Source organism: Danio rerio, chromosome 1 (assembly GCF_052040795.2).
Source record: "Danio rerio strain M-AB ecotype USA chromosome 1, GRCz13ab, whole genome shotgun sequence".
Classification (NCBI taxonomy): domain Eukaryota; kingdom Metazoa; phylum Chordata; class Actinopteri; order Cypriniformes; family Danionidae; genus Danio; species Danio rerio.
The window spans coordinates 11,156,901-11,184,890 of NC_141021.1; the positions used below are offsets into that span (position 1 = coordinate 11,156,901).

Genomic DNA, 27,990 nt, shown 5'->3' on the forward strand with positions numbered 1-27,990 from the left:
TCCTCCTCAGCTTCACTTCTGACGGGACAGCAGACTCCGAGCAGCAGCACAAACAAACCCGTCCAGCTCTCTTCAACTTTACATCCACAGCAGCAGAAAACATGACCATCAACACACTCAGCCAGGATGGCGTGCAGAGACAGCAAATGCCCTGTTTGACCAAGGTAAACCCCACAAAATATGATTTATTTAACCATTCCATATCAAATGTCTGCTTTAGGACGGGTATTTTTGCAAACTAGCTATATTTATAATTCTCTTGTTGTTTTTAGTCAGTATCTTATAGTAATACAACTGAAAATATGTAAAAAATGATTGAAAGACGTCAATTAGTCAAACATAAAAAAGCATCAGCTGTTTTGACTGGAAACACTAACACTGTTCTTGAACATTTTTCATGATGATAGTGTGTTTTGTGAACATGCATGATAGTGGTATCATATTTTCAGTCATTGCTATTACAATTCACATTTTATTTCAATTTTGTTTAATGAATTTTAAGATGTTGATGCTTCAAATCACATGATTATATTATTAGACAAACTGTGAAAATGAGAAATATGAAAGACATTAGTATTTATTGGACATGCATTATGGTGATACCCTGATTATAATCATTGCTATTTATTCATTCATTTTCGACTTAGTCTCTTTATTAACCTGGGGTCGTCACAGCGGAATGAACCTCCAACCTATCCAGCACGTTTCTACGCAGCGGATGCCCTTCCAGCCTCAACCTCTGGGAAACATCTACACACACACTCATTCACACACGCACTTATACACTACGGACAATTTAGCCTACCGCATGTATTTGGGGGGAAATCGGAGCACCTGGAGTAAACCCGCGCGAACGCAGGGAGAACATGCAAACTCCACATAGAAAAGCCAACTGAGCCGAGGCTCGAACTAGCGACCCAGCGACCATCTTGCTGTGAGGCGACAGCACTACCTACTGCGCCACTGCTTCGTCCATCATTGCTATTATATCTCAACTTTTATTTTTATTATTTTATTATTTATATATATATATATATATATATATATATATATATATATATATATATATACATACATACATATACATATATATATATATATATATATATATATATATATATAATTATATATATATAATTATATATTATATATAATTATATTATGTTCAGACGGTTTGTTTGTAAAAACTTCAATATATATATATATATATATATATATATATATTGAAGTTTTTACAAACAAACCGTCTGAACATAATTTTTAAATATATATAAATAATTAAATAACATAAATAATTAAATAATGTTTAATCCCTTTATTCAATGTAAAAATAGCTTTAAAAGTTGCATAAAGTTTGTATTTAATTATTATTATTTTTTATTTAAAAGACATGTTTCTCATTTTCACAGTTTGGCAGAAAAAAATCAGTTGATATAAAGCTCAAACACCCTAAAAGACAATTCATATAATTTAATAAAATTCAATAAAATGAAATGGCAGTTGGGGCGACACAGTGGCGCAGTAGGTAGTGCTGTCGCCTCAAAGCAAGAAGGTCGCTGATTCGAGCCTCGGCTGGGTCAGTTGGTGTTTCTGTGTGCAGTTTGCATGTTCTCCCCGTGTTCGCGTGGGTTTCCTCCGGGTGCTCCGGTTTCCCCCACAGTCCAAAGACATGCGATACAGGTGAATTGAATAAGCTGAATTAGCCATAGTGTATAAATGCAAGAGTGTATGGGTGTTTTTCTGTGTTGGGTTGCAGCTGGAAGGGCATCCGCTGCATAAAACATATGCTGGATAAGTTGGCGGTTCATTCCACAGTGGTGACCCCAGATTAATAAAGAAACTAAGCTGGAAAGAAAATGAATGAATGAATGAAATAAAATAGCCATGACTACAACACAATATCACCATAATGCATTTATAAAAACATAGAATTACCACGAAACATGTTCAAAAACCAGCATTACTGTTTAAAAGACGTAATGTATTATTACAAATACATTTTTCTTTTTTTCTCACAGTTTGAACCACATTTTATTGCATGAAGTTCACTTTTTGCACTGAGATGAAAGCGTTTCTAATTGAACAATATTTAATTCATACCCACAAACAGATGGAGCGCATGATCATTTCTATGCAGGACCCCGATATGGGCATCAAGCTGCGCAACCAGCGTCTGCTTATTACAGTCATCCCACATGCAATGACCGGTAAGGCTTTACATCTCTCTCTGTCTCTCTCTCTCTCTCTCTCTCTCTCTCTCTCCATGACTGCATCAAACTTCACTCACTCTCGCTTGATAATCCCAAATGGATGAAAGTGCTCTGCTTATTTTCCAGCCCCGGACATGTTTTGGCACGATTAGAGAGACAGCTGAGGCACTAACTACAATAGTTACTCTGAAAATACCATGCATTTAATATCAAAACGCATCCACTGTATCTGGGAAAGTCTGGAGTGCGCATGAGGACAGTGAATCAATAGTAGCTTGCGCAGTGAAATTAGACTCCTGTGTGCGCTTTCGATCTCGGTGCTCATTTTTCTTGTTATTAATTAGTCTAACAGTGCATGTTTTGCGCCTTGCACTGCTCTCTCAGAGGACACCGGCCTGTGTGTAAATAAACAAATCACTTTCTTTGGAAAATCAAAGAAATGTACATGGTCAAATGTGATGCTTAGGCAAACGTTTTCCCTGTTTATGTATGGTAGATGGGGCGAAGCAGTGGCGCAGTAGGTAGTGCTGTTGCCTCACAGCATAAAGGTCGCTGGGTTGCTGGTTTGATCCTCAGCTTAGTCGGCGTTTCTGTGTGGAGTTTGCATGTTCTCCCTGCATTCGCGTGGGGTGCTCCGGTTTCCCCCACAGTCCAAAGACATGCGGTACAGGTGAATTGGGTAGGCTAAATTGTCCGTAGTGTGTGTGAATGGGTGTTTGTGGATGTTTCCCATAGATGGGTTGCGGCTGGAAGGGCATCCGCTGTGTAAAAACGTGCTGGATAAGTTGGTGGTTTATTCCGCTGTGGCGACCCTGGATTAATAAAGGGACTAAGCCGACAAGAAAATGAATATATGGTAGATGTTTTATATTAAAAACAGCAGATTATTGCAGATTATTAAGAAATTTATATCCTCTCTGAGCTTGCTGCTGTCATTAAATGACACCTATTTTACCCCTTTTACAAGATGTAAGATAAGCCTTTTAGTGTTTCCAGAATGTGTTTGTAAATTTCAGCTCAAAACACCCATCTGATTATTTATTATAGCCTCTAGATGATGCCCATTTTGATGTCTGGGTACAGTGTAGCTGTTTTTGTAGCCTGTGGCTTTAAATGCAAATGGACTGCTTCTCCCCGCCCAACGTTTACACACATATCTGCTTCTTATCATGTGTTAACGTCAGATAAACAGCTGTCAGTGACAGAGACAGACTCGGATGAAGCTGAAATAAAGCTCATTAGTCAAAATACCAAGTTTATGTCATGTATTTGTGGTGGCGTTTAATCAAGCCTTTCTGAAATGATGAGTCACACACAAATGGCGTTTGCCATTGGCGTTGGCAATGCCAACACACACATTAGCATTTACTGACACCATGTGGCCGTGGTGATTATAGCGGTTAAGAATTAGATAGCGATTTTACAGTCTTTATTACAAATATGCTCTGTTTTAAATACTTTTTAAACTTATTAAACATATAAAAATCACAGAGAGTTCTAACAAATATTTGAATAAAAAAAAATTTTGAAAAAAAAATGTTCAGTGGAAATGTGTATGCATGTTATTATGGAGACATAGCGTCTGTCAATCAATTCAGTGGGTGGGGAAAACCACACTCCTTATGTCACGTTGCTGTGGGCCTCAAAGTCACTGGGATTTAGATTGTATTTTAACGTCAGGAAATTTTTAAATAGAGACTTGCTGTGTTTATATCACTTCAATGTGACTGTGGACATACTATACCTACACACAGTTCTGTCCAAATAGCTTACAAAAGTTGATTTTCATCATAGGTGCCCCTTTAATTTTATACTCTGCTATTTGCTTACTGGTCAGTTCTGCTGTTAGAAAGATGTGTTTATGCATGTGTTTATGTTGATACCAGTCTTCTGTGATTTTAGGTGCAGACATTGTTGAATGGCTGATTAAGAAGTTAACTATTTCTGATGAAGGTACAGTAAGACATGAATATATTATATATATATATATTATTCTGTAATTCATCATTTTGAGATGATATCATGCAATTCCGTTTTTTGTACGTAATTATTTTTTACCACAGAACTGTAAATTTCTTAAGATTTACAATATTGTGAAATTAACATTTAATTGCAAGTTTACTTATAGCAATTCTGAGAAAATAAATCATATAATGTATCATATCAAAGATAACTACAATAAAAACTCAAATAAAATCTATATTGAAAAATACATAATTATGTATATATATCCACAGTAATTAAATGTAATTAAATATTTTTTAAATATAAATTCTATTTGAGTTTTTGTTCAATATATATTTTATTTGAGTTTTTAAAACTCAAATAAAATATATATTTAAAAAATATATATAATTTTATATATATATATATATATATATATATATATATATATATATATATATATATATATATATATATATATATATATATAATATTTTTTTTTTCTAAATGTTTTTCCCATATTTTCACATATGAACTACATCTCATCCCAGAAATATGACTTTTTCTTGCAATTCCGATATTTTCTTATATATATATATATAAGTCATATTTCTGGGGTAAGATATAATTCATAATATGTGAAAATATTGGAAAAATATATAGAAAAGTGACTTATTTTAGCAACAGGTATTATAACGTCTATTTATAGTGGAATGGGTGGGATGTTTCAGATTGTAGAGAGCATTTGATTGGACAAAAGATTTGAAGTGCTGGATGATGTCATCAAAATATTTGCACAATAGTGCCAGAAGTAAAAGACTAAAGTAATTAAATATCTTCATTTTCTAAATGCAAATGTTGTAACTTATTTGGAGCATACTTGCGTATACATAACCTTTAATAACAAAATTAAAAAGAATTGGATAAAAGAAGTCCTTACATTCTTACAAATTTTTAAAGTGCATAAAAAGTAATACATTTGATATTAATAAAAAAATAATAATAATAAGTTTCTATGTTGCTCCTGCATCTTTGTAGATTTGCAGTGTGTAAATCAGAGGCTGTGTGTGTAATAATTTCCATGCTATTTCTGCTGTGGTGATTTCCTTTAGTTGTCCAGTCACCATTGTGTGGTTTACACAGTGTTCTCTGGGGACAACATAATTCTCTATGTGCCTCTTGAGGGACTACAAAACACATATACAATCCTCGGGGAGTGAAATAGCTTATTAAAGTGGCTTTGGCACATTAAAGTCAGATTTTATATAATGCGAGCGAGTTGTGTGCGAGTTTTTTAATAATAAATGCAACAAACGTCACAGCGAGAACAGGCTGTGTGGTTCAGAAAGCCCTAATAAACAAGCTGTCCTGCACACAGCTGTGACTGGAATAAACAAGACTCCAGAGAGTTTGGAGGATCTGAGTGCCGCACTGAGGAAACACCTTGTGCAGGCAACGCTTAGACTGAATCGGAGGGATTTTTGTTTAAATAGAACTACCACTGGTTTAGTTTATGTTCTCCACTGGAAATGTTTGTGTGTCAGGAAAATAACTACTGTAGATGCCATAGTTCCGTAGTGATTATTTAAGCTGTGTTCCTGTAGCTCAAACCATAGAGGGTGGTATCAGCGCTGCTAATGGATTCGAACTCCAGAGAATAAATGAACACAAAACAAATTTACATATGTGTAATCCAAGCTGGTTGACCATCTTGGATAAGCAACAAAATTAGGTGATCAAGTTGGCCTTTTAAATATGTTCTGCAGATTGAACTGGCTAGTAATAGTATTGGATAATATTATTAGGAATAGTATCGGATGGTAATATAATTGAAAATAATATTTTTATTTTATTTTTGCTAATTTTACATATAATCAAATGTGTTATTTGTCATATTTTTTACTATAAAATGTAGCAATTTTTAAGTTGAAACTGTCAAAGGAAATCATGGACTTTTTTGTGTAAATCAGGGTAAATTAACTAAAAACAAAGCCATTTTTGATATGGATATTACTGAAATGAAGTAAAAAAAAAAAAATATATATATATATATATATATATATATATATATATATATATATATATATATATATATATATATATATATATATATATATATATATATATATAATATGTTTTATGTTTTAGTCCAGTGTTTCTCAACCATGTTCCTGGAAGACCACCAGAACTGCATGTTTTGGATGTCTCCTTTGTCTGTCACACCCATTGAAGGTCTTTCAGTCTCTGCTAATGTGCTGATGATCTGAATCAGGTGTGTTTGGTTAAGGAGACATGGTAAATGTGCAGGGCTGGTGATCCTCCAGGAACGCGGTTGAGAACAACTGTTTTAGTAAACTTGATGAACTAAAATAAACACTATTATCAGTTTGGAGTGCACATTCTAGTTTTGTTTCCATCTAGTAAATTCTTAATAACTTTTTCTGAAATGAGAATGCATGATCATTTATTTGTTCTTATTTAGAAGCAGCGCACATTGGACAGTTTCTCGTGAAGTATGGCTACATTTACCCTTTAAAAGAACCCAGAAACCTTATTCTGAAAGCTGACGAATCAGCATATCGTTTTCAGGTCAATACACACAAATGTACACTATGTTGTATCAGCATAAAATTCTATATTCAAAAAACGACACCTTTTTAATTCTCTGCCTTTCTCAGACACCGTATTACTGGATGTCTACACGCTGGCCTGCTTCAGAACTAGACTATGGTAAGTGAAATTCTCACTTATTAACTCTTATGTTATTCCAAAAAGCATTTCTTTGCATTAAGAATACAAAATCCTGACATTTCGGAAGGCATGTTTTATTTATATATCTATCTATATGTGTTTTAGCAATCTACCTGGCCAAGAAGAATATCAGAAAACAAGGAGAATTAATCGAGTATGAAAAGGTATGTGGGTAAATGCAAAACCACACCATTTGGCAGTGGTGTATACAGTACTTAAAAGCCAGACTTGAGTAAAAGTAGAGATACCTTACTTGAAAATGACTTTGGTGAAAGTTTAAGTCACTGTTTGGCATATTACTTGACTAAAAATACAGATATTTTACTAGAAAATGACTAAGGTAAAAGTTAAAATCACTGTATAGAATTTTACTGGAGTAAAAGTACAGAAGGGGCGAAGGAGTGGCGCAGTAGGTAGTGCTGTCGCCTCACAGCAAGAAGGTCGCTGGTTCGAGCCTCGGCTCAGTTGGCGTTTCTGTGTGGAGTTTGCATGTTCTCCCTGCGTTCGCGTGGGTTTCCTCCAGGTGCTCCGGTTTCCCCCACAGTCCAAAGACATGCGGTACAGGTGAATTTGGTAGGCTAAATTGTCCGCAGTGGTATGAGTGTGTGAGTGAATGTGTGTGTGGATGTTTCCCAAAGATGGGTTGCGGCTGGAAGGGCATACGCGGCGTAAAAACTTGCTGGATAAGTTGGCGGTTCATTCCGCTGTGGCGACCCCGGATTAATAAAGGGACTAAGCCGACAAGAAAATGAATGAATGAATGAATACAAGTACAGATACCTTGCTAGAAAAGGACTTTAGTAAAAGTTAAAATCACCGTTAGTCATATTACTTGAGTAAAAATACAGATACCTTGCTAGGAAATGACTTTGCTAAAAGTTAAAGTCACTGTTTGGCATTTTACTTGAGTTAAAAAACAGATACCTTATTCGAAAATGGCTTTAAAATCACTGTTGAGAATATTACTTGACTAAAAATACAAATATCTTACTAGAAAAGGACTTTGGTAAAAGTTAAAGTCACTGTTTACTGGCATATTACTTTATTAAAAGTTAAGATATCTGATATTTACCATACTTAAGTATTAAAAGTATTTTTACTATTTACTATTTAATGCTTAAGTAATGAAAGTAAAAGTAAGGCTGTAAATAAAAGCTTAATCTTTTTTTAAATGTAGCCTAAACAAAACAAAAAATCAAAGGAGTAACAGGTGCCACTGCTGTCTGTCTTATTGCCATTGAGGCGAAGTTGGTTTTATATTCGCACATTCAGACTTTCTCCATAAAAATATAATTTCAGAAAAGTATTCATGCTTTTATCAGCAGCAGGGTGGATTACTGTAATGGACTCTTCACTGGTCTTCCTAAAAAGACAGTCAGACAGTTACAGCTCATCCAGAATGCTGCTGCCAGAATTCTGACCAGAACCAGAAAATCAGAGCACATCACACCTGTCCTCAGGTCTCTACACTGGCTGCCAGTTACATTCAGAATAGATTTTAAAGTATTGTTACTGGTCTATAAATCACTAAATGGCCTAGGACCTAAATACATCACAGATATGCTTACTGAATACAAACCCAACAGATCACTCAGATCTTTAGGATCATATAAACTAGAAGTTCCAAGAGTTCAGTCAAAGCAGGGTGAATCAGCTTTCAGCCACTACGCCCCCCGCTGCTGGAATCAGCTTCCAGAAATGATCAGATGTGCTCCAACATTAGGCACATTTAAATCAAGACTGAAAACACATCTGTTTAGCTGTGTCTTTACTGAATGAGCACGGTGCTGCGTCCGACAGATCGCACTATTATGTTTTTCTCTTCTTCTTCATACTTTTATATCACATTTTACCTGTTTTTGTGTTTTTTTTACTAATTTTTATTTGTTTTTATTTTTATTTTACTTGTTTCTTTTATTCCTGTTTTTGTAAAGCACTTTGAATTGCCACTGTGTATGAAATGTGCTATATAAATAAACTTGCCTTGCCTTGCCTTGCCTTACCAATTCTACATGGTGAAATCATATTAGCAGCCAATGTCTATCAAAGTTGTTCACAGTCAAATAAACAGTGCTAATGTTGTTTTGAAGTCATACTTGCATTTGAATTTGGATTAAATATTCAACAACAATATAGGGAGCTTGTCACTGAACTATTGTACAAATATAAAACCAACCTTCAGAAACCGCAACACTCAAGTAAAGTATAGATACTCACAAAAAAATGCTTAAGAACATTACACCTGTACAATGTTAACCCGTTGTTTATGTCTCTGTCTTTGTAAGGAGTGCTATAATGCTTTACATAAACGTATCAACCACACCTGGGACTTTGTTGTGATGCAGGCAAGAGAGCAGCTCAGGTAACTCTACGTTTCCATCACACACACGCGCACACACACACATACACACACACACACAAAACACTTAGGATCAGATTAACTAAACAGGGAAAATCCCACAGATGGGAGTGGAAATTTCTACAAGTAATCCACTGACGCTGCATGAATTACAGAGCATAGATGCAGCCGCTTATTTTCATAATGTCTAACGCAGCACATAAACCTGCACAAACAAGGGGGTAAACAGCAGAGCTGATGGTAATAAATCGCATGTATACTAATAACAACATCTAGTAGGTGCCAAATGCCAGAATGAGCTTGCCTTCTTCTTTCAGTTGCACCTCCCTTTTAAACATATGTGACACCAGATCCACCAATCACTTTGAAATGATTTAAATGATTTCTGAAGGCCTGTGTGACACCGATGCTGTGTTGATGCCAAAAATTCATATCACAGGAATAAATTAAATTGTAGTGTACAGTTAAAGTCAGAATTATTAGCCCCCTTTGAATTTTTTTATTATTTTTTAGATATTTTCTATTATAGTTTATAGTTTAACAGACCAGGGAAATTTTCACAGTATGTCTTATAATATTTTTTCTTCTAGAGAAAGTGTTTTATTCCGACTAGAATAAAAGCAGTTTAAAATTTTTTAAACACCATTTTAAGGTCAAAATTATTAGCCCCTTTTAGCTATATTTTTCCTTGATAGTCTACAGAACAAACCACTATAATACAAAAATTTGCCTATTTACTCTAACCTGCCTAGTTACCTTAATTAACTTAGTTAAGCCTTTAAATGTCATATATATGTATATATGTATATAAGAGTCCTGAGAAATAGCTAGTCAAATATTATTTACTGTCATCATGACAAAGAGATGAGTTATTAAAACTATTATGATTAGAAATGTGTTGAAAAAATCTTCTTTCCGTTAAATAGAAATTAGGGGGAAAATAAACATGGGGTCTAATAATTCAGGGGGGCTAATAATTCTGACTTAAACTGTACATTAAAATATAAAAGAGCTATTTATGTCATTATATCGATTTTATATATGTTGTCTCTGAACATTAAGGACTTTTTTTTTTACAATTTTTCTCAAAGTCTTACTCAGCTTGAGGTACTTTTGAGTGGTAGAGTAGTAAATACTAAATTGTAAGCTGCTTAAATAATTTATAACAGGAAGCATAACATGGTAAGGGCAGTGTTCTCAGCAGGGGCTGCATCCAAATACCGTCACGATGCTTCTCACTTTAAGCAATTCCTCATTACAATCAATCATTCATAAAAATCTGCATGATTCAGCCTGATTGAAGTTTTATGCTGAAAGAAATATTAATCGTACACTCTGATGGTTATAAAAACAATACAAGCTGATCTAAAGGTTGTTGTCCCAACCTTTTTATAACTATTATTTCATGCTTAGTGTTCAGTGGTCTTGCTATGTTTTATTTCTTGTGTTAAGGGCATCAAAACAGCGTCGGAAGGCAGATCGTATAGTGCTGGAGTGTCAGGAACAAGCGTTCTGGCTAGTGAACAGACCTCCTGTAAGTACTGAACTCTATAAAAGAAAAAACACTAGCAGAACCATAGCACCGTCACCTCACAGCAAGAAGGTTGATGGTTCTAGTCCCAGCTGGGTCAGTTTGCGTTTCGGTGTGGAGTTTGCATGTTCTCTATGTGTTCGCATGGGTTTCCTCCGGGTGCTCTGGTTTCCCCTACAGTACAAGGAGTGTGTATGGTTTTCCAGTACTGGGTTGCAACTGGAAAGACACTGTGTAAACATATGCTGGATAAGTTGGCGGTTCATTTTGCTGTGGCGACCCCAGATTAATAAAGCGACTAAGCTGAAGGAAAATAAATGAATGTCAATAAAAGTCACTTTGTTAAACCGTAGAGTTGAATTTTTAACATCAAATGTCGACAGAGCAGAGATCAACATCCCATAATGCAATTCACAACCGTAAATAAACTGAAAACAGTTGTGAATCATAAAATACAGGAACTGTTCTTTAACAGATAGTCTTTCACAGTGTAGCTGTAAAATGTAAATAAAAATACAATTAGGTAGCACTAAAAAATGTGTTAATAATTATGATATGAATTGAACATGACTTTACTTGATCCATAATAAAAGTAGTTCAGTTTTATCCAAACCTTTCAGAAAAAAAAACTCAATGTCAAAAGCATGAGCCGGCATCTGCACCCGTCTGCCACATGCCCTCATATCTGTATCCTGCTTCTGCTTATGAAATATTCAGCCAGTGAGTTAAAAGCATCGCAAAGCAGAGGAGAAAAAAAAGGGGGGAAGGGGATGAAAGGAGACGACGAGTGCAGACACCAGCGGAAGAAAAGAGAAAATAGACTGGAAGTCATTGGTGCCTCATACATGAGTGCCAAATATCAGTGCACTGCTTAACATGAGCTTAAAAGAAGTGTATGAATAACAGCGTGGAGAGTGATGTGGAAACACTGTGCGTGTGTGTGTGTGTGGGGGTATTTCTCTAATGGTTCCATCTTTTGGCTGAGCGCTTAAGAGGATATTCTGTTACTAAGTGACTGTGAATGTTTGTGTTTGTGTGCGTGTGTGTGTGTTACTCTTACAGTCCTGCGCAGGGGCATTTTAACGAGGAATCCTGATGAAGATTTAATCTGGGATGGATTTAGAGGCCATTTCATTCCTATATTGTCACTGTGTGTGTGTGTTAGTGTTGTGTATTTGTGAAATCTTGTAAATGCACCTGCCATGCAGAATTTACTGGGATTTGATTTAGTTTAAAAGCCTGGAATAAACAAGGTTTACAGAACATTTTTTTATTCAAATATACACTCAAAGGCCACTTTATTAGGTACACCTTACCAGTACCGGCTTGGACACCCCTTTGCCTTCAGAATTGCATTAATCCTTCTTGGCCTAGATTCAACAAGGTACTGAAAATATTCCTCAGACATTTTGGTCCATATTGACCTGATAGCATCACACAGTTGCTGCAGATTTGTCAGCTAGACATCTATGATGCAAATCTCCCTTTCCACCACATCCCAAAGATGCTCTATTAGATTGAGTTCTGGGGACTGTGGAGGCCATTTGAGTACAGTGAACTCATTTTCATGTTCTAGAAACCAGTCTGAGATGATTCGCGCTTTATGACATGGAGCGTTATCCTGCTGGAAGTAGCCATCAGAAGATGGAGACACTCTGGTTATAAAAGTATGGACATGGTCAGCAACAATACTCAGGTAGGCTGTGGCGTTGACACGATGCTCAATTGGTACTAATGGGCCCAAAGTGGGCCAAGAAAATACCACACCATTACACCCCCACCACCAGCCTGAACTGTTGATACAAGGCAGGATGGATTTATGCTTTCATGTTGTTGACACCAAATTCTGACCCTACCATCCAAATGTCGCAGCAGAAATCATCAGAGCAGGCAACGTTTTTCAAATCTTATATCATCCAGTTTTGGTGATGCTCAGTTTAAACTGCAGCAGATCATCTTGACCATGTCTACATGCCTAAATGCATTGAGTTGCTGCCATCTGATTAGAAATTTGCATTAAAGAGCAGTTGGACAGGTGTACCTAATAAAGTGGCCGTTGAGTGTAGGCGATTTGGCTACTAATTAAAATAAAATAAATACGTTTTGAATTATTATTTTTTTTTATGCAGGATGAAATCACCATGATAAAGGAAGTCATTGTCAAGTGACAGCACAGCGATAAAACATAATTAATTAATTAACTAATAGTTATAATTAGTAATATTAATAGTTATAATAATAGTAATAATTAAAAGTTTTTTATGAGTAGGAAAAATTAGTTAAATGGTTAGTTCACCCAAAAATTTAAATGTATTCACTGTTTACTCACCCTCAAGTTGTTTCAATCCTTTATGTGTTTCTGTCTTCTGTTGAACACAAAGAAAGATATTTTAAAGAAAGCTGAAATCCTGTAACCATTGACTTCCATACTATTTGGGAGTAAATGATAATAGAATATTCATATTTGGGTGAACTATCCCTTTAAGATTTGCATGAATATATAACCTCAGCTAGCATGTATTTCGGGTCAAAAATATTTGATTCTTTTTCATTTGTTAATACTGTAAAACGTTTGTAAATTGAATAAAACATTTCAATTGGTTGCAACATGAGTGAATATATACAAATAAACAAGGATATTGTCATTTATCTGCTGTATATCTGTCATTTTTCAGCCGGGGACACTGGATATTATGAATTATGGGCCCGAGAGAAGAACAATGAACACACGCGTGCAGCTGGTCAGTGAACTCAATAAAAACACATCCACAACAACACATGATCCACATACAAATGTACAGTATGAGCAATCATTCACAGCAGAGTCTCTCATGCATCATCTACAGCTTGTGTTTCTCTTTATTTCTGTTTTTACCATGCATCCTTAATCAAGTAAGTAATCTCCAATACACTGCCTCATTTCCTGCTGACATTTCATTTCACTGCAAGATCGTAAAGTTTAGAGACAGAAGTGTTTAATAGCCACATTTGAGGAATCCTGAGAGGTGTTTTGTGATTGTACATTTCAGAAAAGAATGCAGAATTCTACAAAAAAGAGGTGAGTGTTTGCTTTATTAATAGCAAGTGTTGGGTTCAGTAATACATATACTGTATCTAATTATTATTAGCACATATATTTAGCATACATATAATTATATACATACTGTAAAAGATTTACATATAAAGATATATAGGATATTTTCAACGTTAATGATAATAAAAAAATATTTGAGCCACAATTAAGCATATTAAATGATTTCTGAGTGTGAATATGAGCAATATCACACAGGAAGCATTGCAATGTGGCTGTATATGGAAACTAGTGGGACGCTAAGGCACTCAGCCTGCTACGAGTGTGATATTGTGTTTATACAACAGTTCGATGGCATAATCGTGTGTATAAAAAAGAAAATCAAACACAGAGTCTAAAAACCTTTCTTTCGCCATTCATTTTCATTTGCAACTGACGTCAGAACAGCCATTACTAATTCACTAATGTCACTTTAAAGCTAGTGTTTGAATGATTCTATAGCGCAATGTCTGAAGTGATGGTAAAACGTGAATTTGCTGACATTTTAAGATTATAAAGCTGAATGTGACATGAAATGCCATTCGTCTACAGATATCTCCCTACAGTATGACAGTTTATATTATTTCTCTTTTGCAATCGGGATATTACAATAATTAACGCCGAAAAAAGCAACACAAACACTACCAGATTGCTGTTGTGTTTGCGATAAGGAAAAACGCTAAAAGAAAAGCCGCCATTTGTTCTGTTTCTGCCAACACATATGCCTAGGATTGCCACCCGTCCCTTAAAATACGGAATCTTCCCGTATTTGAGAATGAAATTGCGTGTCCCGTTTTGAATCAATACGGGACGGGGTTTTGTCCTGTATTTTTTTTTTTAATCATTTTCTAAAAGTAGCTTTTTATTTTTTTTTGTTAACATCTGTTTATTGAGTTTTTCAGAAAACAACGTAAAACAGACAAAAAAAAAAAACAAGTGCAAATTTAAAACCCACTCCCACCCATCCCACCCCTGGTAGACTTCAGAAGATGAATTAAAAGAGAAAACAATGAATAAATAAACAAATCAAATAATAAAAGTAGCTTTTTTTATGCAAATCATCCCACACGCATTTTATGAAGATGCCTCATTTCCTACCTTTGATTGGATAATACTTGATGTCATCATTAGTTTGATTGGTCTTTTTAACTGTCCAGTAAGGAGGGTGGGTCTAAGCAGAGTCTGTCAAGTCTTGACAGAGAGTAATAGCAGATGCTTCTCTAGTAACCCTCCGCGTCTTAAAGTTTCAGAGTTTAAACGCACGCAACTGCAAAAATACTGCGGAGAGTGGGAGGAAACAAACAGCTGGCTGCAGAGTGTTGGAAATTCTTATTAAGTTAACTGCACGATTTGTCGGAGAGCGTTCTCTGTGGTCTGTGGGGCAACATGCCTCTGGCGAGCAGCATTCCCGCAATGACAGAGCTTGCAAAAATCAGAGCAGTCAGACAGTTTCTTCGTACCTCAAGTCTCTCTCGAAGCAGACATGGTAATAACAGTGTAATCATTATCAACATTATTTGGGTTAATTGTTTAATAATGTTAAAAATTTGACCCAGTCTGTGAAAATCTAGCTGGAGTCTTTTTTGTTTTGTTTTGTAATTTACTGTTTTCTAAACGAAATAAAGAACAGTCTGTGAAATTAATACTAATGTATTTAATATTAACTGAGTAAAACAATGTCAACAACTGAAATCACAGGGACATGAATCATTGAACTTATATTACGTTAAACTGACTTAAAACAGCTTGCAAAACTTAGAAAATTAAGACAGAGCATGATTAACTTAGTTCAGTTTTTTTTTTTCCCAATATGTTTATTGATTTTTTTCCTTTTCACCCCATCAACTAGGCATACAGACAACAATGCAGCCTACACAGCACATATCTACACCCTTCTTATGTATATACACCCATACATACAAAAAAAAATAATAATAATTATAATAATAAATATAAATATATACATATACATATATATACATGCATACACACATATACACATATACATACATACACATACATACACACATATACGCACATACACACATATACAATATTTGAATTATATATATGTGTGACGTAAACAATAACACAATAATACAAAAGGAAAAAAAAAAAAAGAAAAAAGGGGAAAAAAAAAAGGTATTAATAAATAAAAAACATGTTTACAAACACACAATTTACATAATATTCATATATGGTTCCCAAAGATAGTCAAAGTTCTTCTGCTTGCCTTTGATAATATAAGTTAGTCTCTCCAGTCCAATACAGTTCAATATTTCTTTTTTCCACATTTCTATGGATGGAGCATCCATGTGTTTCCAGTATAATGCTATAGCCCTTCTAGCTTGAAGGAATAACTTAGTTCAGTTAAAAAAGTTAAAATGGCCTAAAAACATATGCTGCCAGGACAAATTGATCATATAATTTTTTTACAGTGTAGCTAATGTTTGTATCTAGTTTATGTACTGTTTCCATGTTTGGATAATTGTTACTGCAAATAATGACAAACATTTTAGTCAAAATCTGTTATCAGTACCACACTTTAAAACTAGGTTCATTAGTATTTTCTACTCGCCTCTAGGTTACAGCAGCTGAGTTAAGATCAGCTATATCAGTGCTGCAGAGTTGTAAAAGAGAAAGACTGACTGCACAGATTTCAATAAAAGACAGTTTATTTTAATGTCCAAGTGATCATACATTCCTGAAAACATATTTTAATTTGCGATTTACCACCACTGCCATGCTATTGGGCCTGTGATCACTGTGGTCTCTAGGCCCCCAAGGGATGTGCCCACCGCTGCAGTATGCGTCCCTTATTTTTTTGTATCAAATGTGGCAACCCTACATATTCCAGTCCCATCCACACTCAATACACTACAGTTATAAGGTATAAATACAGCATTACAACATACAAATGAGAGAGATCGACTTAGAATATCACTTACCTGTTTAATAATGATTTGATTAACTGTAGTTAGAAATTGTTTTAGCTTCTTAGGGCTTATTATGCGTCTCTGTCGCCATCTTGTGGATGGACATCGTCTTTAGTCTGCAAGACAAGCTAATGGCTGCCGACGCACTGTCTCTCAGAAATTATAAATATTTTAAAATAGGCACTACACTTATAAACAAACTGCATAAATACAATCTACACAACTACATTCGCGACTAAAAGGCCTCAGAAGTACATTATGTTCCCCAAAAGCAGCAATATTTGTCAAACTGTAGAGCGTCCTCTGCTTGTTGCTGTATGTGGGCGGAGTAATACACAAGGGTGAAGGGTGAAAAGGCTGGACGAGTGCTGTTACTGGCAGAATATTGTACGGCTATCAGATTCAAGAACCAGACAGAACTGTTGTATAAATATAAATACTTTTTTTTATTTTATATATATATATATATATATATATATATATATATATATATATATATATATATATATATATATATATATATATATATATATATATATATATATATGTATATATATATATATATATATATATATATATATTTTTTTTTATTATTATTATTATTTATTATTACAGTTTATAATTTATTTTTACAGATTTTTTTAAAGAAACCTTAAAAACAGTGATTAAAACAATGATCATGCTTTCCACAAATTTGTGAAGGATGTTTTCAACATTAATTATAATAAAAAAATAGTTTTTTGAGCCGCAATTAAGCATATTAAACGATTTTTAAATTTGACACTGAAGAATAAATATATTACAGTAATATTTAGTATATTATTTATAATTACAATAATATGTACTATTTTCTTAATAATATTTACTATTTAGTATTTAGTGCTGTTTTACCTACCCCACACTTTTGAATGATGCACAAATAAAATATATACAGTATATATCATATAATATAATTGTACATTAAAAAAAAAAATATATATATATATATATATATATATATATATATATATATATATATATATATATATATATATATATATATATATATATATATATTTAAATACTATCATGGGCCTTTGAATACAGTAAAATTGGCTTCTTTCAAGCTTACTTTTGCTTTTTTTATACAACAACTTCAGATTGAACACAACAGGATGAGCCTGGCGAGGAATCGTGTCAAGTCCTCAATCTGCCTTGAGAGGTACTGAGTGTGTGTGCGTGTATTAATGTGTGTTTTAGTGTGTCTACTCTGCTGTAGATTCAGTCTCCAGGCAAGAACTAATGCACTCTCCATTTAAAAAGCAAGAAGTCTCACTATAATCCTTGTGCGTGCATGCGTGCGTGCTTGTGCTTGTGTGTGTGTGTGTGTGTGTGTGTGTGTGTGTGTGTGTGTGTGTGTGTGTGTATGTGTGCAGCTATGTGAAGTACTGTGAGCAGTACCAGCCTCATGACCCCATAATGCAAGGGTGTCTTCCCAGCAATCCCTGGATTACAGATGATGTGCTGTTTTGGAACATGAACTCTGAAGCGTGAGTCACAACAACACACACTAATAATAATCTTGATTAAACTGTGAGCTATGACAGATCATTATCATTATATTCACAAATGCCTCAAATTGACAAATATGTTCATTCATTCATTCATTTTCTTTTCTGCTTTTCTTTTCTGCTTTCTTTTCTGCTTTCCTTTTATTAATCTGGGGTTGCCACAGCGGAATGAACCACCAACTTATCCAGCATATGTTTTCGCAGCAGATGCCTTTCCAACTACAACCCATCACTGGGAAACACATATACGCTTTTACATTTACACAAATACATATATGTTGTTATTATTGTCACTTCAACATACAGAGAATATTGATTTATGATTAAACAATTTTCTGTTTATTTTAAGGATATTTTGATTATTGTTTTTGCCATGGTGCTCATTACTTTATAGGCTATTTATTATATATATATATATATATATATATATATATATATATATATATATATATATATATATATATAGTAGGTAATTGGTCTAAAACAATTCTGAGATATTAATTGAAAATACTCTGGTTACCTCCAGCTGCTCTGGTTTCCCCCACAGTCCAACATGCGCTATAGGTGAATTAGATAAAAAAAAAAAAATGGCCGTAGTCTATGAGTATGTGTGTGAATGCAAGAGTGTATAAGTGTTTCCCTTTACTGGCTTGTGGCTGGAAGGGCATCCGCTGTGTAAAACATATGCCAAAATAGCTGGTGGTTCATTCCACTAAGCCGAATGAATGAATGTAAAACGCTTTAGCAATTATTATTGTAACAAGAAAATGTGATGCCTGATAACAAACATTTCAGATTTTTTGGGGGGAAGAATACATGAAACATGGATGAATTTTAACAGTATATTGAACGTTAATGTGTATAACATTCTATTATTTTACTGAAGGCGAGGCAGTGGCGCAGTAGGTAGTGCTGTCGCCTCACAGCAAGAAGGTTGCTGGGTAGCTGGTTCGAACCTCGGCTCAGTTGGTGTTTCTGTGTGAAGTTTGCATGTTCTCCCTGACTTCGTGTGGGTTTTACCTGTACCACAGTCCAAAGACATGTGGTACAGGTTAATTGGGTAGGCTAAATTGTCCATAGTGTATGAGTGTGTGTGCGAATGTGTGTGTGGATGTTTCCCAGTGATGGGTTGCGGCTGGAAGGGCATCTGCTGTGGAAAAACTTGCTGGATAAGTTGGCGGTTCATTCCGCTGTGGCGACCCCGGATTAATAAAGGGATTAAGCTGACAAGAAAATGAATGAATGAATGAATGAATATTTTACTGAACTCCTGCAGTATATTGATGTCCAGCCTGCAGGTCAGTGTTTGCTCTGTTTAACTGTGTTTTGCTGACTCAGGGTTACTGTTCCCACTAAACTGCGTGTGGAGCGCTGGAGCTTCAGCTTCACGGAGCTGCTGGACGACCCGATGGGCAGAAAAGAGTTCCTCATTTATCTGGAGAAAGAGTTCAGCGGTAACTTACTCTATTATGAAAAGTTAAAATGCTTATCAATGCTTTTCTAAACAACCTTTAGGAAATGTACTGGTGCCATGTTATAGTTTTTTAGAGTTGGTAATAAAAAAATAAAAAAAAATAAATAAATAAAAAATTATATATATATATATATATATATATATATATATATATATATATATATATATATATATATATATATATATATATATATATATATATATATATATATATATATATATATATATATATATATGTATGTATGTATATATATGTATGTATATATATATATATATATATATATATATATATATATATATATATATATATAAACAGTTTGTTTCTTTTTAAAAAAAATTCCAAATGATGTTTAACAGATCAAGGAATTTTTTACAGTATTACCTTTAATATATTTTCTTCTGGAGAAAGTCTTATTTGTTTTATTTTGGCTAGATAAAAAGTTTTTAATTTTTGAACGAACATTTTAAGGTCAATTTCATTAGCCCTCTTAAGCAATATTTTTTTTTGATTTACTACAGAACAAACCAATGTTACAATGACCTGCCTAATTACTCTGACCTGCCTAATTAACCTAGTTAAGCCTTTAAATGTCACTTTAAGCTGAATACTAGTATCTTAAAGAATATCTAGTCACATATCACTTACTGTCGACATGGCAAAGATAAAATAACCTTGCTGTGAGGCGAACATGCTACCCACTGCGCCACCATGCTGCCCCTAAAATAAATCAGTTATTAGAAATTAGATATTAAAACTATTATGTTTAGAAATGTGTTGAAAAAATCCTATTACTGTTAAACAGAAATTGGAGGAAAAAATATTCATGAGGGGTAATAATTCTGACTTCTAACTGTATATATAGGAACCATACTACTATAATCTCATTCCGGCATTAAAATAAAGGAACTTTGCTACTGTACCATGGCTGCAGAATAGGTAACTACATAACATAACATTATATCATTGCATGTAAAATCATGGTACAACAAAAAAGTTCCTTTGTTTATTTTGCCAGAGTATAGTTCTTAGCCATGTCTGGAAAGAAAATGGCACCTTTTCATTTTCCGTTGGTCTTAGTACATGATGTAACCAAAGAAGAGTCAAGCCTTTAAGAGGAAAATTATCATAACTCTTTTTTAAAAATGTTTTTTGAGCGATGCTAATGGTCTAATCTGATTCAATGATTTATGCTAAGCTAAGCTAAATGTGCTCCTGCCAGACCCTGAGACTGGCTGAATGCGTTTAAAAAATGGTAAAACTCAACTATTTAAATAGGGGAAACTATTGAAAGTGAGGCTATCTGCAAAAACAATTGTTTCTTTAAGCAATTTAGTATTTGGTTTGGGATCAGCATGGTGGCTCAGTGATTAGTGGTATAGTGTGAATTGGGTAGGCTAAATTGCCCGCAGTGAGTGTGAATGAATGTGTGTGGATGTTTCCCAGAGATGGGTTGCGGCTGGAAGGGCATCCACTGCGTAAAAATTGGCTGGATAAGTTGGCGGTTTATTCCGCTGTGGCGATCCCTGATTAATAAAGGGCCTAAGCCGAAAAGAAAATGAAAGAATGAAATTTTCCGTAGTGTATGAGTGTGTGTGTGTGTGTGTAAATAAGAGTGTATGGGTGTTTCCCAGTACTTGGTTGCGGCTAGAAAAATATATAACGGAATATTTGGCAGTTCATTTCGCTGTGGCGACCTCGGAAATAGAGACTAAGCCCAAGTAAAATGAATGAATATTTGGTTTACTGACAATTGGCGCCATCTGGTGGGTATAACAGCCAACAACGCTATCAAACAGTGTGCTGCTTGAAAATATTAATTTCTTTTTGTGTAGTAACAAGTTATAAAGGCACAAAAATGTATATAATTTGTACTTATTTATAGCTTTATATATTTTATATTTATATATTTACAATTTCAAAATATGAACGAATAAACAGTAACACACAGTATTTATTTATTTTTTATTTATGCTTGTAATCTGAAAAAAAAAATAACAATAATAATCCCATGGTACATTATAAAAATATTTATTAATACCTTTTTATTTTAGGCGCCTTTCAAAGCACTCAAGGACAACTTACAGCAGAGCACAAGCACATCATAAAAATACAAGCAGTAAAAACAACAATCAGCATAATATTAAACCAGCAAATGAAAAAACGGCAGAACGTGAGATCTTACTAATATGAGAACCAAACGAGAGCATGCCCTCCCGTATAACCCCAAGACTTTTCACGTGGGTTGAGAAATTGACTGGGAAGTTATCAATAAACAGAGTAAAAGTTTGAGCTTTAGATAAAACCAGAAGGGCTTCAGTTTTACTGGCATTTAACTTAAATAAATTATTAATCATCCATATGTTAATCTCATGTAAACATATAGTAAGGTCAGAAGGGGGGTGAGATGTTGTAGGTCTTGTGGAGATTTAATCTTGGATATCGTCTGCATAAAAATGAAAATGTATGCCAAAAGAACGAAATATATGACCTAGAGGGGTAAGATATAAATAATAAATAAAAGTGGCCCCAATACTGACCCTTGAGGAACACCATGAACGACTGAAACAGGATCAGAGCATCTATTCTTTATCTGTTTTCTGTCACTTAAATAGTAAAAGAACCAGCGAAGTGCATTATCAGCTATTCCTACAGAAGCCAGTCGTTCCAATAATAGTGAATGACTAATAGTATGAAAAGCCGCAGTGATATCTAAAAGAATAAGTATAGACAGAAAACCAAAATCAGCAGCTAAGAGAAGATCATTTACAACCTTAGTAAGGGCTGTTTCTGTGCTGTGTTTGGGGCGAAACCCAGATTGAAAGTGCTCAGAGATGTTATTACTTTGAAGATGTGAATGAATTTGAATATTTATTGTCACTTTTGATCAATTTACAGCAAATTTTCTGACCGGAAAATGATTTGGTATTGATATTCAGTCATACTAAAATAATACTGATTGATAAGCTACATTTATATATTAAATTTACCTCAAAAGAATATTTCTAACATGTTCAAATGAAGTCTTCTGTTATATAAAACTGTTTCTTTCACTTCAACCCAGTTCTCCATGGCGTCCCAAAACTGTCGTTCCCTTTTGCACTTTTGGAGCTTTAATAGATTCCATTTTTATCCTGCTGCGCTCTCTCTGTGTATGAATAATGGAACGACTTTTCGTGTTTCTGTCTCCCCTGTTCCCCTTCTCATTCCTCCCCTCTCATCGTCTTCTTTCGTCCCCTTTCTTTGCTGTTTGTTTGGCTTTTCCCTCATTATCAGCGGAGAACTTGTGCTTTTGGCAGGCCTGTGAGGACGTTCGTCATGGAGAGAGCTCCAAAATTCCCGAGAAAGTGGACGAGGTTTACAAGTATGACCTTAAATATTTATCCCTGACACTTGTTGATTTAAAGTTGTTTTTAGGTGGATTTGCAAAATGGATTTGCAGAGTTTGCTAAATATTAATATTTAAGTATTTTTTGTACAAAATGTTTAAATAGATAAACTCACTGGCCACTTTATTAGGTACACCTTACTAGTACCAGTTCAGATCTGCCTTAATCCTTCATGGCATAGATTCAACAATGTACTGAAAATATTCCTCAGAGATTTTGGCCTATATTGGCATGACAGCATCAGATTTCTCAGCTGTACATCTATGATGTCAATCTCCTGTTCCACCACATCCCAAAGGTGCTCTATTGGAGTGAGTTCTGGTGACTGTGGAGGCCATTTGAGTACAGTGAACTCATTGTCATGTTCAAGAAACCAGTCTGAGATGATTCACGCTTTATGACATGGAGAATTATCCTGCTGGAAGTAGCCAACAGACGATGGCTACACTGTGGTCATAAAGGGATGGACATGGTCAGCAACAATACTCAGGTGGTCTATGGCGTTGACACGATGTTCAATTGGTACTAATGAGCCCAAAGTGTGCCAAGAAAATATCCTCCACTCCATTACACCACCCCCAGCCTGAACCATTTATGCAAGGCAGGATGGATCCATGCTTTGATGTTGCTGACGTCAAAATCTGACCCTACCATGCAAATGTGGCAGCAAAAATGGAGACTAATCAGACCAGGCAACGTTTTTCCAATCTTCTATTGTCCAATTTTGGTGAGTGTGTGCCAAATGAAGCCTCAGTTTCCTGTTCTTAGCTGACAGGAGTGCCCCATAGTGTGGTCTTCTGCTGCTGTAGCTCATCCGCCTCAAGGTTGGACATCTTGTGCATTCAGAGATGCTCTTCTGCATACCTCAGTAGTGACTTTCTCCTTTGACCTCTCCATTCTCCTTTGACCTCTGGCATCAACAAGGCATTGGAACCCACAGAACTGCCGCTCACTGGATATTTTCTCTTTATCGGATCATTCTCTGTAAACCCTAGAGATGGTTGTGGTGAAAATCCCAGTAGATCAGCAGTTTCTGAAATACTCAGACCAGCCTAACTGGCATCAATAACCATGCCACGTTCAAAGTCACTTAAATCACCTTTCTTCCCCATTCTGATGCTCGGTTTGAACTGCAGCAGATCATCTTGACCATGTCTACATGCCTAAATGCATTGAGTTGCTGCCATGTGATCAGCTTCTGTTCATCTGGCAATCTTGGAATATGGAGTAGTTATCAATCTCCTGAAAGTGGTTTTGTGGTTTATATGTTTAAATTTAATGTCTCGCTTATGATAGAAATTTTTGTTTCACTGAAGTGTTGTTGTTGTAAGTGTACGTAACATTGATTGTTGTTGCCACAGAAGTAAAGATTTAATAATAATAATACATTGCTATATCATATAATGTAGAGTGGTGCAGCGTTGTAGCCTCACAGGAAGAAAGTCGCTGGTTCGAGCCTCAGCTGGGTCAGTCAGCGTTACTGTGTGGAGTTTGCATGTTCTCCCCATGTTCACATCGGTTTCCTCCGGGTGCTCTGGTTTCCCCCACAGTCCAAAGATATGTGCTATTGGTGAATTGAATAAACTAAACTGGCTGTAGTGTATGAGAGTGTATGGGTGTTTTCCAGTACAGGGTAAAACATATGCTGGATAAGTTGGCGGTTCATTTAACTGTGGCGACCCCTGATGAATAAAGGGACTAAGCTGAAGGAAAATTAATTCATTCATTTTCTTGTCAGCTTAGTCCCTTTATTAATCCGGGGTTGCCACAGCGGAATGAACCACCAACTTATCTAGCTTGCTTTTACGCAGCGGATGCCCTTTCAGCCGCAACCCATCCCTGGGAAACTGAAGGAAAATGAATTAATTAATTTTTGAAGGCCAAAAAAGCATACTGAAATATGAAATAAATACAGTCAAGCCTGAAATGACTGGCAAATTCTGACAATGTTTTTGTCAAATGTAAACAAAAGCTCCGAAATATCTTTTTCCCACAGTGACTCCTCTTGTCCATCGTCTTATTATGTTTTGGGCGAAGCCTGTGTCATTACTGGTAACAAATAAATTAAATAAAGAAAATAATTAGTTAAATAAAGAAAGTTTAAGTCAGAAATTAAGTCCAAATTTAAAGTCAGAAAATAATTAGTTAAATAAAGAAAATTTAAGTCAGAATTTGCCAGGGTATGAATTATTTCTGGCTTGAGTGTATGTATAATTTTTTAACTTTGCTACTCTCCTTGACATATTCAATAACGTCTTTCAGTGCCTCTGAGTTTTCTTCTGTTTGTGATCTTTCAGGCAGTTTCTGGCTCCTGGTGCAAGTCGCTGGGTGAATATCGACAGCAAGACCATGGAAAAAACCTTGGAAGGGCTCAAGCGTCCTCATCGTTTTGTTTTGGATGATGCTCAAATGCATATTTACTTCCTCATGAAAAAGGTAGAGCGTTTAACTGTTTGCTCAAAATCGAAAAGTCTCTTACACTTACCAAGGCTGCATTTATCATTCATTCATTTTCTTTTTGGCTTAGTCCCTTTATTAATCTGGGGTAGCCACTGTGGAGTGAACCGCCAACTTATTCAGCACATTTTTTACACAGCGGATGCCCTTCCAGCTGCATCCCATCACATTCATACACACTCATTCACTACAGACAATTTAGCTTACCCAATTCATCTGTGCCATGTCTTTGGACTGTGGGGTAAACCGGAGCACCCGGAGGAAACCGACGCGAACAAGGGGAGAACATGCAAACTCCACACAGAAACGCCAACTGAGCCAGCTGAGGCTCGAACCAGCGACCTTCTTGCTGTGAGGCGAATGTGTTACCCACTGCGCCACCGTGCAGCCCGCTGCATTTATCAGGAAAAAACAGTATTACTTTTAACTTCAGATACATTAAATGGATGTTAATAGTGTAAAAAATGCTTTTATTATGTAAAAAGATGCTATAAATGCATTTGATTATTCTTACCAGAGTTCAACAGACGTGGTTTGGGTTTTTTGTAGGATTCGTTCCCTCGCTATTTGAAATCTGATCTCTACAAGAGCTTATTGGCCAGAGCCATTGTGCCACAGGAGACCAAGAAAAGGTAAAACCGCACACACATACACAGCCCCGTAGCCAGCCTGGTAAAAGGGGTGGTTCTTTTCTCTCAAAAAGTGGACCATTTGCAGTTATTCGCCCATTTTAGTGATATTTTAAGCACTGTTTTTAGCTGAAATAACTTGTTGGATGGTCATCATAATCACACTTTTTGATTTAAATATGATATAAAAATATTTCCTAAAGATTTAAATAAAGACATTTGAGACATACTTAGTTTTAAAATACATATTTATTGCATCATATATCATATAGAAAAAATTAGGAATCTGTTAAAGTTTTAAATTAAAAACTGTAGTCTATTGTCATTTAATAGGAATATAACAAACTGGACTTTCCTTAGTTTGAACATTGGAAAAAAAAAACAATAATAGTAGTAGTAGTAGTAATAATAATAATAATAATACAAATAATAATAATAATATTGTAGAACTTTACTGTTTTTCTAGCCTCGCTTGTAAAAATTGGTAAAAATCACCAAATTGGTATTCAAATCAATTTCAATATGGTCCACTTTTGGTCCTTCACACCATTTGATTGCTTATTTTTTGTTTTCAGCATAAGGTCCAAGATTTAGAATAAAAGTTACTTGTAAAATTTTTTCTCTGTTTAAAAACAATGCAGCAGCGAAAGATGACTTAACTTACGTCAGATTGCAAAATGAAATATTGGTTAGCATTGGCCAAAACTGAATAACTGAAGTTGCAGCGAAGCGACAGCCAACAGAGGATTCCGCTTGGTCTTAAAGCCTTTTTGGATGGGTTATTTTCACTATTTATCATAGCAGTCAAAATAGGACAAACGAGCTCATATATGGGATAAATTTTGGACCTTTGTCAGTGAGGGGTTATTCTTCCGAACCACTCGAACACCCCCCTGGCTATGGGCCTGACACAACAACCGAAGTATACAACCGGAGCTCGGAGTATATTTCAGTTTTACAGAGCAAGTGTCCACAGCTCCATCCCCACTAGACTCTACCTAAGCATCTTGAGCTTAAGAATACAACTGTTATGAATCATTTCAATCATTTCGAGTCATCAAAGACCACAGTTTCAACAAAAGTTTGTGTGTGTGTTTGTGTTCAGTGTGTTCCCGTTCATGCGTCGGCAGCGCCACTCCAGCCCCTCGCCTGCTCTCGTCACCCATACCACAGAGGATGATGGGAAGGCAAAAAACTCAAACTCTGTCAAAAGCAATTCTGGAACCGCGTCCAGGCTGTAACACAAAATATTTGCTTGTGCTTAAAACACTTGAATTTATTTTCTGCCGTATGTTGTTACCTAACACACTTGGGAAAGGAAACTACACTGTTTCCTTTTGTGCTCCACAAAGCAGATATTTTAGCCTCTAGGTTACTGTTTAAAAATAATTCTCATCATATCAGGCTTGCATTTTAAAGATACAGCAATAATGCCATTCAACATAATCACAATCACATACAGTAAACGTTCAGCTCTTCTATGAATGTGTAACTCAAATCTTTCGCACATTTGTCATGTTTTTAACGTGTTTATTTGATATTAAATGTTCTTTGTGTTATACATTTACTGTTGCCTCCGTTTACATAAATCAACATGATGTCTTTTAAAATAAATGTGTACATTTGGAAGTAGATTTTTTTTTGCCTCTTTTTACAAGATGTAAAATAAGTCTCTGGTGTCCCTAGAGTGTG

The 27,990-nt window shown here is 35.2% G+C and overlaps 2 protein-coding genes across 8 annotated transcripts in view; one reads left to right on the forward strand and one right to left on the reverse strand.

Annotated features, from left to right (window-relative positions):
• The window catches only part of ints15 (integrator complex subunit 15), a 30,883-nt gene extending 13,734 nt beyond the window's left edge, over positions 1 to 17,149 (reverse strand). Inside the window, exons 1-2 of the mRNA XM_087235313.1 lie at positions 16,814 to 17,149; positions 13,125 to 13,161 (exon numbers count right to left, since the gene is read on the reverse strand). The gene's annotated coding sequence lies outside the window, so the exon portion shown is untranslated. The remainder of the gene's footprint in view (positions 1 to 13,124; positions 13,162 to 16,813) is intronic.
• Positions 1 to 27,927, forward strand: rgs11 (regulator of G protein signaling 11). 7 transcript variants are annotated; one of them, XR_015475779.1, is made up of 17 exons: positions 1 to 164; positions 2,111 to 2,207; positions 4,113 to 4,163; positions 6,637 to 6,743; positions 6,833 to 6,884; positions 7,011 to 7,069; positions 9,191 to 9,267; positions 10,717 to 10,798; positions 13,471 to 13,687; positions 13,825 to 13,853; positions 17,941 to 18,002; positions 18,217 to 18,330; positions 19,690 to 19,805; positions 23,100 to 23,187; positions 25,510 to 25,648; positions 26,219 to 26,301; positions 27,404 to 27,927. XR_015475779.1 is itself a non-coding variant. In XM_087235875.1 (17 exons), the coding sequence occupies exons 11-17, from the start codon at positions 17,956 to 17,958 to the stop codon at positions 27,537 to 27,539; spliced, it is 723 nt and encodes a 240-aa protein (XP_087092001.1). In that variant the 5' UTR covers positions 1 to 164; positions 2,111 to 2,207; positions 4,113 to 4,163; positions 6,637 to 6,743; positions 6,833 to 6,884; positions 7,011 to 7,069; positions 9,191 to 9,267; positions 10,717 to 10,798; positions 13,471 to 13,536; positions 13,825 to 13,853; positions 17,941 to 17,955; the 3' UTR covers positions 27,540 to 27,927. The 7 variants fall into 7 exon arrangements, 4 of the variants coding, with proteins under 4 accessions (XP_087092001.1, XP_087092002.1, XP_087091999.1 ...); XM_087235875.1 differs by having other exon boundaries at positions 13,471 to 13,536; XM_087235876.1 differs by having other exon boundaries at positions 6,640 to 6,743; positions 13,471 to 13,536.
• Positions 27,928 to 27,990: the final 63 nt, after the last annotated feature.

What these genes read in the sequence shown, in the direction of transcription:
- rgs11 (NM_001347835.1), top strand. Translation starts at nt 102, where the DNA reads ATGACCATCAACACACTCAGCCAGGATGGCGTGCAGAGACAGCAAATG. An exon ending in CATCCCACATGCAATGACCG is followed by an intron (nt 2,208 to 4,112) that starts GTAAGGCTTTAC and finishes CTGTGATTTTAG; the next exon opens with GTGCAGACATTGTTGAATGG. An exon ending in AAAGTGGACGAGGTTTACAA is followed by an intron (nt 23,188 to 25,509) that starts GTATGACCTTAA and finishes GTGATCTTTCAG; the next exon opens with GCAGTTTCTGGCTCCTGGTG.